The sequence below is a fragment of the Emys orbicularis genome, chromosome 9 (assembly GCF_028017835.1).
Source record: "Emys orbicularis isolate rEmyOrb1 chromosome 9, rEmyOrb1.hap1, whole genome shotgun sequence".
Classification (NCBI taxonomy): Eukaryota; Metazoa; Chordata; order Testudines; family Emydidae; genus Emys; species Emys orbicularis.
In genome coordinates this window covers 84489085-84507005 of record NC_088691.1, presented here as the reverse complement: position 1 = coordinate 84507005, position 17921 = coordinate 84489085, and the positions used below count along the sequence as shown (strand labels likewise).

At 41.3% G+C, this 17921-nt stretch overlaps 1 protein-coding gene across 1 annotated transcript in view; it reads right to left on the bottom strand.

Moving 5' to 3' along the window:
• The window catches only part of SCHIP1 (schwannomin interacting protein 1), a 419220-nt gene extending 402827 nt beyond the window's left edge, over positions 1-16393 (bottom strand). Inside the window, exons 1-3 of the mRNA XM_065410681.1 lie at positions 16335-16393; positions 15104-15184; positions 4262-4412 (exon numbers count right to left, since the gene is read on the bottom strand). Of these exons, the coding sequence (XP_065266753.1) occupies positions 4262-4412; positions 15104-15171 (219 nt within the window). The 5' untranslated portion in view covers positions 15172-15184; positions 16335-16393. The remainder of the gene's footprint in view (positions 1-4261; positions 4413-15103; positions 15185-16334) is intronic.
• Positions 16394-17921: the final 1528 nt, after the last annotated feature.

Here is a 17921-nt window from a genome sequence, read left to right as displayed (position 1 = left end):
GGGCAGGGGTGGCAATCCTTTTCCTGACAGGCTGCTAAATTATGGAAATATTTTCTTTTCATACACTTCTAATATGTTCCTTTTTGGGGTGTATGGTTGATAGAAGATTATTGTTGCTTTCCACTGTGAAAAGTTTTAAATTCAGTTCTTTTGTGCTGTGTCTAGAGACAAATGGATGTATAGTAAGATTTTAAAATTAAACTTGTAGATTTGATGGGGGGGTCCCAATTAAGTAGATTTCTTGATGGGGGAGGGCATTATACTACAAAGTATACTACTAAATATAAAAAATTCCAATACATAGGAAACTGTTCAAATATTTCTGTATCAAGCCTCATAAATCATTCACACTATATCTGTTTGCATAGATCCAAGAACTATGAGTTAGATAGTTTGTGATTTCACAATCATTGCATGCCAGAAAATGTTAACATAGCCTCTCTTCATAATGCATGTGCACCATTCACATATGTTTTGTATGAAGGAGTAAATAACCTGCAAAGTTTGAAGTACATTGCATACCCAATTTCATTAAAATGTGCAGTCTTTAATTACAAGAAGTGCAGAAAGGTTGGATCTGACTACCTATAATCTTTAAGTTTTAACTAAAGTTATTGTGACTAAAACTCTTAAACCCTAGAGGTAAGCCTTTACTTTCATTAATTGTCATTCTAGCCAGCCCTGGTCCCAAAAGAAATGAGGACAAAGATGGCAGCAGTCCAAAAAAATAAATGGGGGCCTTTAGCACCATCTGCTTCCTACAAGCCAGCCAAAAGAAGGAGAGGGCACACCTGGAGGCAATGGTATTGAAATGCCATTGAGACAAGTAGCCTGTCTCCAGTGGCAAAAGGCCATATAAACAAAGCCTGCTGACTGGCTTAGTGAGGAGGAAGAGTATTATTTGTTTAACATCAGGGACATAGTGTCTTCTGCATGTATAGCCAGCTCACTGCCCACTGTGGATACTTTCTTAAATAATGTATTGAAGAAGACATGCAAGGTATGAGAGCTGGAGGATGCAGTCAGCGCACACAGTTTTTATATACATTTTTCTCAAACAAATAAATAAACACATGTACCTGGGAAGAGCAGTGATAATAAAGTTATGTTTCTAACTCTTCAAAGATTGTGAGTTTCCTCCTCCGTCTAATAGCTCCCTTTCTATAGCATGAGTTTCTTATCAGTGCTTCACTTTAAAAGCAAGAGTTTTCTGAATACATGAATGCAGGTAGCTGGTCCAAAACAAGTGCCACTGCATAGAACTAAAGGCATTTTAATCAATGGTTTGTCAAGCTGCTGAGATTCAGAGTGACACAGATTCAATTCAGAGACAAAATGTAATATGGTTATCCGCAACAAACTAGGCTAAGCCACAGCTCGCTGAAGCCCTATACACATGAATAGTTCATGATCAGAATCCAGTTAAGGAGGGTTCACATCACCATAGATCAATAAGTAGTGATCAAATGATTGATTACATGTCAGGCACATCATACTGCCCTCCGGCAAATTCAATTTTACTGGCTTTCCTAAGCTTATGAAAACCAAATAGTCTTAAAAAAAAAACCACCTTATAAAAACCCACTAGAAATAAAAGTTGTGATATGATTGACTGAGGAGAATTTCAACCCAGTAAATTAGAGCAGCTGGTTTAGAGGAAGAAATTAATCTGATCATTTTGCCCCAAAATTCCCATAACTTCTTAATGATTCTTTTTAATTATTGCTTTGTATTTCTGTATTCCTATGGCCATAACTATGACCAAAAGAAGGAAGTATCATATTTGATGAATTCAGAGAATTCAAATTATAAATTCCAACTACTATCTGAACTTGAGGTTCAACAAGTGTTAGTCATCCTCACTCAGTTTATGCACATTTTGGATACATCACTTTGCAATATGTACTGTGTATATGGGGCAATGCCTGGCCAATCCATCTCAAATGCACATCTTAGGTTCTGACCAGTAGTGTGTGTGTGGTTTCTTTGTTTGGGTTCCCCCCCCCCACTTAGGTAGCCTTTTCACCAGACTGTTACCCTCCACATTTTTCAGTTCTTTTTATGTTTCTTTCCTGCTCTCTTTCATGTCTGATTTTCAACAGGGGGTGCAAAAAAAGGGAAATAGGTAAGATGAGAAAGGGGGAAGTCAAAAATAAACTAATACGTTTTAAAATATAGTGACTGCTCTCAGCCTGAATCTTTCCCTTTCCTTGACAGTTTCTTTAACAACATTTTATTACCTCATAGGATAACTATTTTAATAGATTGTGAGATGCTCAAATGCTTTGGTAATTGGATCCTTATAAGTACTATACCTAAGATAGACAGCTAGTCCTTCACCTTCAGAAAACAGATTCTGTTTTTTTAAAGGGAGACAATAGAAGAGCCTTAGCATTATCAAAAGTCAAGGAAAATTATTGCTTTTTCTTTATCCTAACTTTGGCAAGTTTACAGAGGACTGGAATTCCTGAAGTGAGCATTTCTTTAAAAAAACAAAAACCCCAAAAGCAACACTAGTATCCATGCTTCATTTTCCACATAAAATAATAAAATTCAAAATGTGCTAATTTTGTTGAAAGAAGTGAAAGCAATACAAGAAGTTTTCCAGATTAAGTTCCCTCCCTCCACCCACACTGCAAAATGAATTATCTTTGAAATCACTCAAGCCCTTAACCAAAAAAAAAAATGTTCCTGTGTGGAAGAAGAGAGCCATCTTGTGGTATTTCAGCAAATAGTAAAGCATGATCAAGAAACGGCTATATAAAATATCCAGTGAAGTTCTAGTGTCTCACAAACTAGATCTACATTTGTTTTATCTATTAGGGGATAATAACCTATTTAGTGCATATTATATTACATTCAGAACTCAATATTGCAGTATGGTTTCATACTAAGAAAGTGGCCTTTAGGTATGAATAGAAAACATCCAAAAATAAAACAGTAATATTTTATTGAACACTGTCAAGTTTAAAATAGCCTAACCCACTATGGTGTCACAGAAGACAATGGCTAGGGGAAACAGTTTATTTAGTTTAAGTTTATCTGGATAATGTAGTTGATGGGCTAAAAAGGGCCCTTCAGAAGAGCTGTGTGCTTAATACTATAGTATTTTGTTGTTTCTGTGCAAAAGGGAGCAGATTATACGAAATTCTGTTGCTTGATTTTCAGAGTCTTGGAGACCTGAATATAAATCGATTTCCAGACTTAAATTTTTACCAAATCTAGTCATGGTTAAACTTACAAGTATCAATTCACATATAAGTATGGAGTATGGCTAAGTATCTTCCATCTACTTGTGATATGCAAGAACTGTTTTTCCAGTCTGTTAGTGAATTTTGAGGTCACCAATTACTGTTCCTACTGACCCGATAAGCAATATACAATGTACCAGACCAATATATACTTTCCACTATTTAGGGGACAACACTACAGCCAAAGCTAGAATGCCCCCTGGCTTGATCTATTTGAAAGGCCTGGCATGGCAGGATAGGTTACAATCTCCTGCATGTTTTTGGAACCTATTTGTATTTTTTGTGTTTTCACTCTGAATCAGTTAAGTAAAAGTTATAACAAAATCAATGTAATCTGTCACAGATTTGAAACAGGTTATAGATCAGTATGATTGATTCATTTATTTTTAGATCCAAAGAGTTCCAGAGATGGTCACAATCTTCATAATGTTCCTGAGTGCTAGATATTGCATTTGGTTCTCTGATTTACCACATTTTAGAAAAGTGGGTAAAATCTCCCCTGAAGAGGCTCAAATATTCCTTCCGAAGCCAGTTATAATTTATGATAATTAAATTGGCTTATATACCTCTTTTAGAGAGCAGCATGGGAATCACATTCATATTGCAGAACAGCACCAAGTTTCCCCACCTTCTCCCAGAGAACACAAACACAAAACTCTGAGGATATGCTTAACTAAGGATCCATACTTTTTTCAGGAGAACAAAATATCAATGAAAATCTGTCCTTCAGTGGCTGCTATCATCACCTAAAATGTTTAGCAATCAATATTGTTCTGTGTGGCTCAGGGAAAAAAGGTCTGATGCACAGTTGCAATCTTACTTGTTTAAACACTTTTGCCTTAATGCATGTTTGAGAAACCATGAAATTCAGTCACTCTAAAAGATTTTACTTTGTAATTAGTCAAAAGCTTAATCCTAAATTCCCCCCACCTGACATGAATAGTTCATTTATATCAATGCCTACTGGTGAACCCAGCAAAGTAGTAGTTGTAGAGAGAAACTGTACTTACAGGAGTGCTGCCATCAGAAAAAGTGTTCATGCTGATTGAACTGCTCATTTTGTCAGATGACAAGGAAGGTGGTGATGGACTGCGCTTCTCCAGGTGGTCCTGGTGCGGCAAATCCTGATGCTGCAGATATTTGCGCCATGCTCGCTGAATACTGATTGCAATTCAAAATAAAGGTGAATATGTATAAACAACAGGTTCTCCATCCAGCACAACTTCTTAAAGATCTAGGCGACTTTATTTGGGGGGGAAGCTAGATGCACTGTGTTAGCAAAAAGGTTTCCAATGTATTTAGCCCTTTTTTGCTTTGTGACTTACTTGTGAATGGATAAGCTTTTACTAATATTATTTGTAATTTTTCAACATACATTATGAGAACAGATAACAATCCATAGAGGGTTCTTATATTATCCACTATGTCTTTGTTATTTGTGGTGTGCTATTGGCTACCTAAGTCAAATGGTATGGTTTCTGCTCCTTGATTGGCTAACTGAAACTTTATAAACAGAGAGGAAACATTACTGGTGTGAATAGTGGATACCCATATTCATACACAGCACACTTGTTCACATGTAACGTCAAGGATTCACGCCCAGAACAGCCACTCACAACCCCAAAAAACATTCAGACATATGCCCACGGAGAAGCAAACAAGAAAAATATACTAACATGGTTGACCCAAACAACTATTCAAAATAGGGCATTTGCATTAGTCAATCAGTTCTAACAAAGATATTCGATAGAGTAGAAATATTTGTGCACTTTAAAAGTGTAACAGGAAACAAGAATTGTTTAGGAATTCATAGAATTACAAAAGTGATTAACTCCTTGAAGACTATAATTACATCAACAATTTTAAAACATCTTAAATAGGTTGTAATAAGTAAACATCTGTCTCATCAGAGAAAAGATGGGCTTCAGAAGCTTATTTGTCAATCTTGCTGCCAGATTACGATACAGACACAATTAGAATATCAGAGGTCAGATCCTGGCCCATACTGAATCCACTTTGTGCTGCTGTAGGAGGACTTAAGATTGTCTTAAATAAGCAACTGAGGAGTTATCTGGAAGTGGGGCATTTTCAGCTGTCACAGAGCTAGAGCTCTATGCCACCCCTTCCATGGAGGCAGCATATTGGGGGCACGCCAGGGCACTCCTGGAACATGCTGTGGCTCTGTGATCCTTACAACATGTAACTTCCCATAGCTTTTGTGCAGAAAAGGAAAAATATGACCCTGTGTGAATATGAGCTATAGTCCATTTCTACTGGATAATTTGTATGATCAGCCTGGGCATTTTCTCATTGCAGTAATTTCTCCTTTTTTTCAACATATACATCTCTCGCTGTAATTTTACCTAGCCAGGACACCAGCAGGACAGAGGCATACACAACACACTTTAAAAGAACATGGTTCTGATGCAAACTAGCAAAAACTAAAGTCAGAAGTTAAGGCTGAATTGGTCTTTGGAAGAGAAGCACCACACTGGCAGACTCCTCCTTCCACAGTTACACTAGGAGCTTTTCATTCCAAATTTTCAACTTGAAACAAGTTTATACAGTTCTCATATTAAATTTAGTAAAACACAGGAATTGGCATTTCAAACAGGGACTGTTAACATCTTAATTTATGATAGTACCATGTAATATATACTTGATTTTGGGTGCTAAGCAAATACAAACAAGAAAAAGACTTTGCTTTCTAAGTGAAATTTTATTTTTATAGCATGATTTCAAATACTCAGATTCCCTGTTCCTAATTATATCTCCATTGCTGTACTTGTCACCAGATGGCAGTGTGATATCAACTATGCATTTATGAGGGTGTGGGGGGGGAAGACAGATTTGTAAGAAATATTAGTCATTAAAAACATCTAGAATAGTAATAGTTTTATTGTGAAATATTTGAGCGCATGCAAGGTATGATCTATGTACTCCACAGAAAGTCGGTACTAAATTCTGTTGTAATGCTCCTTATTTATCTGTTGTTCTAGTCTAACAGGCTATTGATAACACCTTTTGCGATTAAAACAATGGAGGTTTTAATTTAGTTGGGTGTGAAAATTAATAAAACAATCGGTACAATTTTGTTTTATTTATTTTATACTCCCCCACTTTTTCAGTTTTTGATGCACACCAAAGTTCTTTTTTTATTGACAACATGTAAATGCAACAGAGAAGTTGTCAGGGAGAAGGCTGGGGGCTTTAGGTGCTGAGTACAAAGGCAATTAAGATTTTTGGACCTGAGGAGATGGACATGGGAGGCACATTGGATTGTGTGATAAGCACATTAGCTGCTTGTGCCTCTAAAATATCCCTTCTATTTCAGCAGGGGTGTGTTTGATCAGACCGGCAGGGGAGTGGCCATCCTGGGTGTCTGGTTCAGAGGGAGGGTCTGTGACCTCTGGTACCTAGGTTCCCTCTCCTTCTCACCTGCCCACAATGCACGTGGGGATCATGCGTGGGTAGGGGTGGGGGGAGGCTGGAGTCTCCTCCCCTGGTCACCCACTGGTAAATTCAGTGGTACATGAAGGAGCTGATTGGCTCCACCAAATTTCCCATCCCCTCTCTATTTAAGCATTCCAAGTACCTAGGCACCCATTCTTGCCCCTGGATGCTTCCCCACCCACCCGGTCCTGTAGGAGGTGTAGGTGTGTCACAGCTGCCTTTCCAGGCTTGCTGGAGGTCTGATGAGAACCCCCGATCCTTCCTTAGGATCAGAAAGGAATTTTTCCCTCTGAGCAAGACTGATGTTGGATGGTGGGTTTTTGTTTTGTTATTACTGCTTTTATCACAGCATCCTGGAGGTGTGGTAGGTGGAGACAAAGGTAAGGGGCATCACTTGCAGGGGTGGAGGTAACTGAAAGTCCAATATAGGTACCACTTGCAGCTGGTGTCTAGTGTGAGTAATAGGCTTCAGGGGCCCAGCTCCTGTGAAAAACCTGAGCACAGAAGCCAGGAGGTAGTGGTGGACTGTGAACTATCCTCATCTTCCCTCCTTCCCACTCACAATGATGGTGGTGGGATTCAGCAATGCACTGAGCCAAACTCATGATTAAGGGGACCAACCCTAATTCCTTAGTTATATAGCATGAACCCATTTAACCTCTCATGGGACTCAATTAACACCTGGTCAGCCCCCACTTACTGTTCAATTTAATAAATGACCACCTGCTGGTTTAAGTTCATTTTGTTCGATAACAGGAGAGGCAGAGAGAAGTAAGCTGTATACCATTTCCTTATTGACAATACATCTTTTGCAATGTCTGGAGGAATTCTTAAGTACCGGTACTAACAAAGGAGCAAAGTGTCTTGTCTACAGTTAGAAAACCAAACAGCTTAATTTATCTTTAATTCCATCCCCATCATGGAATTTTAAAGTGGAAGAAAAATGAGAAGGTGGAAAAATGCACACTAGGCAAAAAAACTGTTAGATCCCCATAGTTTATTCACCTTTTGTTGCCAGAGTTTTCTATCTTGCATTCCTTTCTCCTGAACTCCATGTTTAGACCCCAGGTCAGCGAAGCACTTAAGCACATGCTAAACTTTAAGCATATGGGAATCCCACTGAAGACAATGGTACTATTCATAATGCTTAAACTTAAGCATGTGCTTAAATGCTTTGTTGGATCAGAATTTTAGATTAGGAGAAGAAAAAAGACCTACCTTATTTTCTGGCTATTTGTTCAAATCCCAGCAGAAAACACTCCCCTCCACCCCCCACCCAAAGACTGCAGACCAAACCTCCCAAACATCCACCTCCAAAGAGCTGAATTTTCTCCCTCCCACCCATTACTTTGCACATTTATAGAGAGATGTGGAAAAGATTCACTGGGGAGTAACAGAAAAGGGTATAGGAAGGCAGGACTACATTCCTGTTGTGAATTATTCGCAGCCTCACCATACTCTAAATTTCTGTTCCCAGAAATTAAAAACCAACCACTATATGACTGTATTTAGAATGTGGGTCAAGGGCCCTACAGACCTTTGCTCACTTTGTCCTGGGAGCATTTCCTTAACTTACCTCTCTTCACATCTAATGTCACTTCCCCCCACTGCCCAGTTTATATCCAGTTGAGAAAAATGTAGGGATAGAAACCACAAGCTCTGTGAAATAGCCCTTTGTTTATTGTATTTTATGGAGTACCATGCAGTAATGGGTTGGAGAGACTGGCAAGGAAGGACATTTCCAGGATCTACTTTGTCGTAACTACACCTAGGGGGGGAAAATTGATCAAAATGTTTTTTGTTAAACCAAACCAAACAGCATATAATTGAGTAACACCAAAATATTTAATAAATTCATATAGATTTTGCTAAATTGTTTTGGTAAAAATATCCACCTAAAATATGGAAAAATGAAATATTTCATGTTGATATTTTTGAAACAAATCAGCCAGGGGAGAGGCAACCATGAAGCTTGGCTTCACAGTGGCCTCAGATGGAGCTGCAGCACTTCCTCTAAGCTCCACCAAATGTATGATATTCAGGCTGAGCTGCAGGCATAAGTGACAGGGCTGCCAAACATGGGAGTGTCACATGAGATGAGTGGTAGCACCGAGAAAGCCATGCAATCATTGCTGACATGCTTTGGATTATTTCCCAAGACACTGGGTGGACTGCCGTGTCACATGCTCAGTATGGTACCACGCTTCCATCAGAAAGAATGTATAAATGCCAGAGTTTAGGTTCAGGTTCTTCTTATTTACAGAGTAGCAAATATTTAAAGATGCAGTATATTATATTATATTATATTATATTATATATTTTTGACCATCCACTTGTTCTACAAATTCCATCTGCAATACTCCCATACTTCCATATTTATTCATTTTTGTCTGTTTATACAGCATCCCAAATTAATATTAAGCCTAGTATGTCTTCTGTTTATTCTCTCCTTCCCCCTGAATAGTCCAGGATGTTGCAATTTTCATGGGTCACATTATTTTTCATCTCTACACCTCAGCCAGTCTCATCAATTCATCATTTTCTATCGTCTTCTGTGTTACTCCCCAGTAAACCTTTCTACCATCTATTTCCAGGTGCAAGTCTTAAAATAATGGAGTCCAAATTGCAAAAGAAATGGTTCATTTCAAAACAAGATGTCTTCTAAAAATGAAGACATGCTCATTATTTTTGTTAGAACAAAGATCCTCCTGGTGTCATTTGTAACTGGGTGCAGTCACAAATGGGGGACAGTTACCTTAAAACAACAGGCATTTTGAATAATCCATTAACGTAGCACCCTGGAATCCCATATTCACTACTGTGATACAATTATGATATGCTCGATACAATGCATGCCTTGTGAGGTATCATTTAAGAAGTCTTGATCTGTTGAACCTTAATATCCTGTTGAATTGCATGTGTTATTATTGTATGTGAAGTTATGAAGTATTGCTATATGTACTTGTGAAGGAGCAGAGAGACTGCAGCCGGGCACAGCAGTGGTTAAAGAACATCTATGGGTTCAGCTAGCCCTGCCCCATTATACCTGCAGCCAATGGAGCCTGGCAGAAGCTCTCTGTATGCCTGCCTGAAGGCACAGACCAGCAACCTGCCTGCCAATGCAGCCACTGGAGGCAAGTAAATCTTCCTCTGCCAAGGGGAACCTACAGATAAGCCCCAACTGTGGGGCAACTGGACTAGCGGGGCCACGCCCAAAAGTAAAAGGGCTTGCATAGGGAGCAGGCCAGGAAAACACACCTTCAACCCCCATTCACGGCTGGGAGAAAGACCCATCTCCCCTGTTTACGGGTAGAGCGACACAGGACCCTGGGCCAGGACCTGAGGGAGAAGGAGGGATCAAGTCCCCCAACAACCCTCCCCTCAACCAACGATCCGGCCACTAGGCTACTCTGCCACTGAAGGCCCTATCAGTACTACTGAAATATGTTGTGAGGTTGGGAAACACTCACAGTCAGCATTTCAGAATGGACAAAGGAGCACCTATCACTGGTCAGATGGGTGTTGATGGCCCATCAAGAAAACAATGCAATCTCCCAGAAGCTCCTTACAGAAGGCATGTACCCAATGGAGACTGCTTGACCAATGGGGACTGACTGAGCCCCGTGTCACAGTGAGGATCACTCTAGCAGCTGGAAGAAGGTATAAAAGAGAGATAGTGACATCATCACTTGGCCTCCTCCCTCATCTCAACACCTGGAAGAACATCTGGAAGAAAAAGACTTTGAAGTGGGGAAGTTTGGTCCCAGGTTGGAAGAGCTCCAGTCTGTGTATTGAGGAAACGTAGGCTGCCTGTACCATCTGTTAGGATGAGACACTGCTTGATTAAAATCTTGCTGTAGCGAAGCGACGACTCAACGGTGCGGCGCCTCCTGCTGGTCGTCTCAGGAATTAGCTCTTTCAGCACTCTGAGCGCCCTCTATTGGCCAGTGCCTCGCCTGCCTCAGGCCCCGGGTCCCTCCTGGACCCCGGTGCCCCTTTACCTCGGGGTTCTGCCCCAGCAGCACCCCCACTCTCTGGGTCTCCCCTCCCAGGGGAACCCCCACCTTGCCTCAGTGGCTACTGCCAGTCATCATCTAGCCCCCGCTCACTGGGGCAGACTGCAGTCTGTAATGGCCACTCATCATTGGCAAGGGGTTAGGACCTGCTGCCTTTGCCTATTCCCAGGCTGCACCTCTGCAGCCCCAGTACCTCTGTAGGCCTTCAACAAGGCCTGCAGCCTGAGGTTTTACCAGGCTGGAGCTCCCCAGCTCCCTTGCCCTATTCCCCAGTACTGCTCCACTTCATGTATCTTCCTCTCAGGTAGCTAGCCCTTCTCCCTCCAGGGCTGGAGAGAGAGAGACTCCCCTCCCAGGGGAAACCCCAATCAGCCTAGTTTGGCTGCCTTTAACTCCAGGAGTGGGGCAGCCGCCCCACTACACACCCTTCTCAAGACTGCTCACTGGCGGGGAGGGGGGTGTCTCTATCTCCCCAGCTTCCCTCTCAGCCAAGCCCGCAGGAGGTCTCTCTCCTGCCGCAGGGTTTCTATCAAGGGGAGCAACCTGCTTCCCTCCTCTACCGTCTGGGTCCTCACCATAGCGCTCCCAGCTCTCACGCGGGTTCCCTTATCTATTTGGGTTCCCAATGTAGCCCTCCCGGCTCCAGTGTGGGTTCCCTGGTTTGTCTGGGGCCTCTTTGCCCCTGACAGTTCCTTGTTTGGGGCTCCAGCCTTCCCTGTCCCTCCAGCCTGGTCAGGCTTGGACTGGGCCCCTTGGTCGGCACTCCCCCTTTTTCTTAGGGGGCAGTGCCTTTTTATATGGCCCTCATTGTGGCACTGGAAGCACCTCTTGTGCCTTCCCTTGGCCACGGCCTTCCCATTGTCTGTTTTAAGCTTAGCCCTTTCCTCAGGGCTAGCCTGGGCCCTGCAAGTCTCCTGAGGGCACTCCCTCTTCATGTGCCCCAGTTTCCAACAGGCCCAACAAGCTGCAGCCCCCCTGCTGACCCCCTGTTGACTTCACAGGGGGTGCGTTTTCTGGGTGGGGCCTCCTTGCTCCATCCCAGTAGGGGCACTCCCGCTTAAAGTGTCCCTTTCGCCCACAGGCATAACAGCTTTTAGGCACTGGCCTCCAGCCCCAGGTGCCTGGCCCCCGATGAGGTCCATGTGCCCTCCCCCGCAGCAGCTGAAGCAGTCATGCTTGCTGCTCGGTGAGCCGGGCCACACAAGCCCTCCAGAACCAGTCCACCATTTTCTCTACCGTCAGTTCCTCAGCTCTCGGATCTGGGCAATAGTCCCACAGTCCTTGGCCTGCCCCTTGTATCATGGGCAACTGTGTGCCCACATTCTGCACCACGTGTAGCAAAGCGAAGACTCACTGGTGCAGCGCCTCCTGCTGGTCGTCTTAGGAATTAGCTCTTTCAGCACTTGGAGTGCCCTCTGTTGGCCGGTGCCTCGCCTGCCTCAGGCCCCGTGTCCTCCTGGTGCCCTTTTACCTCAGGGTTCTACCCCAGCAGCACCCCACTCTCTGGGTCTCCCCTCCCAGGGGAACACCCAACCCTCTAAACTCACCTTGCCTCAATGGCTACTGCCAGTCATCATCTAGCCCCCGCTCACTGGGGCAGACTGCAGTCTGTAATGGCCAGTCATCATTGGCAAGGGTTAGGACCCTTCTAGAAACCCTAATCAGCCTTGCTTGGCTGCTTTTAACTCCTGTTCTCCAGGAATGGGGCAGCCACCCCACTAAACTTGCTAAATCTATTTAAGTTAGAACTTAAGAAACAAAAATAAATTCAGTTTAAGTAACCAACTCTGATCTCTATGCCTGCAAGTTAGGACTTAAAATCTATCTTTCTGTTGTTAAGAAAACTGTTTTATATTTTACCTAAAATTGTGGTTTGGATGAAGTGCTTGAGGAATCTTAGCTCAGACGACACAGCCTAGTGTATGTCCATTCCACACTGAGGGAGTGGCGAATGAGCTTACACTGGCCAGGCTTCTGACCAGTGCAAGATGGTGCAGTTCAGCGGTGCAAAGGTGGGCAGCTGGGGGGAATTGGCTGGAGCCTCCCTATTGATGGTTCATGAGTAACTCAGTTGGCTGTGTCCCTGCCTGTGGATGGCTGTGTAAGAGCAGTGCCTGCCAGAGGCTTGGAACTTGACATTAGCATCACAGTGTGGGGGACTGTGACGTTGTGCAGTCTACATGGTTTTATAAAAACATGATAATAAGTGAATATAATGTAACTGGGATAGTTTTATAAAAAATTTGATTATAAGTGACTATAATGCAAATGGGATATGCTTTGTGCAAAAGGTCTCTTGTAAGGTATCATTACAAAGCTCATAAGCTACTGAGTGTGATCATTCTATTTGTAGAAATGTACCACTTTTGTATCTAAAACTAGAAATATAAAATGTAACTCTGAGGGCCTATTGTAATTATGTAAAGTGTGGGCCATTAATGATGGTTTGAAATCTTGATGACTCCCATTGTCTGCAGATGGCTGTTTACCTGTGAGTTTCCCTGTATATGTGTGTGCTGGCAAGTGAGTAATGAAGTCTTGCAGTGACATGTGATCATGTCACCTGAACTGGAATCCATCTTTAACCTGGTGCTTTTCCAGTGAGGGGAGGGGGTGGAAACCCAGAGGGACAAAGGGTTCCCGCCTTATGCAAAAGATATATAAAGGGGTGGAAGAGAACAGAGAGGGAGAGGAGCCATCATGGAGAATCCCTTAGCTAACACCTAAGCTGGAACAAGAGCTGTACCAGGGGAAAGAATTGTGCCCAGGCCTGGAAGGTGTCCAGTCTGAGAAAAACTTACTGAAGCATTTCTGAGGGTGAGATTATCTGTATTCAGCTTGATTAGACATAGATTTGTGCATTTTATTTTATTTTGCTTGGTGACTTACTTTGTTCTGTTTGTTACTACTTTGAACCACTTAAATCCTACTGTCTGTATTTAATAAAATCACTTTTTATTTAGTAATTTACTCAGAGTATGTATTAATACCTGGGGGAGCAAACAACTGTGCATATCTTTCTATCAGTGTTATAGAGGGCGAACAATTTATGAGTTTGCCCTGCATAAACTTTATGCAGGGTAAAACGGATTTATCTGGGTTTAGACCCCTTTGGGAGTTGGGCATCTGAGTGCTAAAGACAAGCACACTCCTGTGAGCTGTTTTTGGGTAAACTTGCAGCTTTAGGACAAGTGATTCAGACCCTGGGCCTGTGTTGGAGCCGGACAGGAGTGGCTGGCTCAGCAAGACAGGGTGCTGGAATCCTAAGCTGGCAGGGAAAACAGAAGCAGGGGTAGTCTTTGCACATTAGGTGGCAGCTCCCAAGGGGGTTTCTGTGATCCAACCCGTCACAGTCTGCCTGTGGATGGCTGTGTAAGAGCAGTGCCTGCCAGAGGCTTGGAACTTGACATTAGCATCAGAGTGTGGGGGACAACCCAGGTTGCTGGGTTTGGAGGGCTCAGCACTCCCACAGTCCAGGTTGCACCCCGGGGACCCTGTCACACCCAGGTCCTTAGAAACCCGGGTTAGGCCCAAAATAGTGTCCATTATGGTATCATCAATCTGTAGATACTTTGGAATTAGACACCTAAGTACATTTGTTTTGACTTTATACAATGATTTGGAAAATGTTTGGAGAATCTACTAAGCCTTCAAAATCTGAGTGTTATTCAAGTAGTTAAAAATTATGATTTAAAACTCATGACTTCATACATGAAACATTTATATCTTGTTCACTTCAATCAGTTTTATGGTTTAGTGCATTACGTTTACATGGAGATGCATTTATCCGTAACACACCACTTTCCATTTTCAGTAAAGGGAGGATATTAAATTTTCCAGACATACCTATCTTCTAGAAAATTCTCTGTAAATATATATATTCTTGCATCTAGTCAATAGTTGCATCACTAAATGATACTGACTTGATTTTAATTTGAAACCTCATGTCCCATTAATATTTTAATATTGTATTAATATTTTAATATCTTAAAAACATTTCAGCTTTGCTTTCCAGTAGAAAGTGAAATGTAGTTATGAATAATGTTCTTTACGTAAACTTGCATTGTATCTTGGAAGTCACATAAAAGGTCGAGTGAGGCTACTTGAGGCAACTTAAACTTAAGCACCCTAAGTTTTCTAAGGTTTCAAAAATGATACAAGGGGCCTTCTTCCCTGTCTCTGTTTTCTCTTTCCCTCTAGGGATGTACAAATTCCCTTTACATACAGTTATCAGGCAGGTTCTAAAAGAGTCCCTCAATTTTACATGGTTAAATACAAAATTGGTACAATTGTAACAAGTACAGCATTAACCAGTTCAGCAGAACCACTGATGTGCTTAAGTTAGTCAACACCTGGAAGAACGTCTGGAAGAAAATTACTTACATTTTCACTTTTGATTCCAGGGGCTGCAAGTTGATAGGATATTTTTCGATATTATTCTCCACATCCATAGCAATCTGATGGCTATAAAAAATGTTTTAATCAATTACAGCTGACATTTTTATAATCATTATGAAACTATATTCAGACATTTTGACATGTACATAGCAGAGCTACTTATTAAAAAATGCCATGGGTGGCGGGGGGACGACACAGCATCCAACCCTACTTAGAAGGGTAACAAAACAAAAAAATTGAATTCCAAATTACAGTCCCTATCCTGCAATCAGATGCATGCAGACTTCAACACTAGACCTTTCAGTTTCAGATGCTATAGCATCAAAGACAAATACACCTGGTGAAGAAACTGATGGACATAAAAACCAGTGACAAGTATAACATATTCCTGCTAATTTAACTTCCATCCCAGAGGCTATACTTGAAAATCTGGCAAGTAAAATGGAAATACTATAAAGCAAATTAATTACAGTAGCAAAAGTCATGCAAGAATAAGAAAAGAGATTCTTATCAACAGAAGTTGACAAAGGAATTTATGCTGCAAAGTGTGATAAATTTAAGAAAACCATAAAAATGCTGGAAGATGAAACTGCAGATCTCAAGAACAGAGGTGAACTCACACAATGGGATATTGGCTTGGATGGGACTAATTGCATGAGAGAGGACACTGGGCATGAGACGAGTTCACAAGATGAACTCCACAAGTGTGAAATCCATTTTTATTTTGAGAATTTGACACCCAAGTACATCATTTAACCAGCAGAAGTTTTCAGAAGTTATCCTCCCTTATGTAAAAATCAGCAAATATTTAGGTGTGAGATATAAAGCCATAAAAATTCTTCAGCATCTCTCCAAGTGAAATATAAAATGTTCACACAAAAAAACCCAAACAAAAACAAAAAAACCCTCTGCAAGTATGCCTCAGAAGGCAATAGTTACAGAGCAAACTTATATTAAGAGTACATATTTAAAGCAAGTGATTACTCTTTGCTATGTCCCCTTTTGTGTTTTGCTATTCGACTTTGTACAGCTCAAACACCTGTTCCCGGTACTGTCAGTCCTGACAATAGTTGTAGCAAACAATATACTTCTTTCAAACTATCTTGTCCAGTGCGCTAATCGTTATACTAAAAAAATATTGCTTGAGTGACAGCAATTTTTTACTATATTATGTGAAAATGCTATGCAAACCACTCCAAAATCTTTTCATACGTACCTTTCAAGTAAATATTTGTCATCACTAACTTGTTCTAAGGTATGCTGCAGCCTTTTGGGTTCTTCCTGCAAGGAAAGAAATAACAGATTTCAACACGCTGACTTTATTATTATTATTATTAACAAACATTTATATTGCAGTAGTGCCTGAGGCCTCACCCAAATCAGGACCGCATTGTGCTACGCACTGTACAAACATATAGTAAACAGCAATTCCTGCCCCAATCTTTATCTAAACACCTATTCTTAGATTTCTAACCACATTTATTTATCTCAAAGTACCTTACAAAGGTGGTCAGTATCATTATCACTAGCTATCCATGGGGAAACTGAGGCACAGAGGTGAAGTGACTTGCCCAAGGTCACCCAGCTTTGCACACACGAGAGCACACATGTTTCTATTTACAAATGCATCCAAAGGTACTTCAATAAGTGAGCAAAATAGACAGAACCACCACCTCCAATGAATCATATACCTTAAGCCTCAAGGAGTTCCAAATGCCAAATTCACAAAAGCTAAAGGCAGTCGCCTATATATTATCTTAGCCTATACTGCACAATAGCCAATACCTAGCTACAGAAAGTATCACATACTGTAATGGCCAGGGTCACAGAATCAACAACTCTGATAAATACATGCACCCAAAGTGTGCACAACTTAATGTCAAAACAAAACAAGCCTCCCCACACACACACCTCAAGGAAACAGTTTATCAGAAATCCACTGTAACTCCCTCAAAACTGGAGAAACTTAGTCAGCTCTGAAAGAGTTTAAGCTTTAGCAGATATTTCTTGCACAAATTGGAGGGTTTTTTTTTCCATTTTCTTTTTAAAGTCATCTCTTCCCTCACTGTGTTGTGTTTTTATTCTGTACGTATAAAAGAATACTATGACACTGACTGCTCCCTTCATAATCCACTATTTGGGAAACTTTGGGCTTGTTACGTGAGCACCTAATTTAGAGTTAGGCATATTCCCCCAGCCTGGATGAAACTGTTTAACTATTACTCCAGCACGGTATGTTTTGTAATCCAAAACAAACACCTAATGGCAACTGAGGGGAAACCAGTAAATTCTTCAACATGCCCAGGACTTTCCCTGAAAAATAGGTACTGAACCTTCAAAAACTAGTCTGAAGGTATGTCCCTATTGTTGTGTACTTATCTTTTCTGATTAAGAAAAAGTAGGCATGGACAATAAACTGCCAAGAATTCTCACTTTCAGCCATTTCCTTTTGTTCTACCACTGAACAATGCTAAGATCTCATAATTAATGGAATCACTAGCTGGGACTTTAAGCCCAACATCTTTACTGTGGTGTCAGCATTAGTCCCTGTTTTTTGTAGAGGAAATTCCTTAGATCTCTCTTAGCAAAAACATGTCAGGGAATGTTTAAATCCAAACATAGCTCAAGTCCACCTCCCATTCCAGTTAATAGGAATTTCCCCTGTGAATTCAATAGGAGTTCAACCTAGCCCATAAATCACAGCACTGAGCTACGGTTTGAGAAGCAGAAACTTAATCTGATTGGCAGGTTTTTATTGTCCAAAAGGCATGACAAAAGGAAAAAGGCCACTTAAATTTTTAAA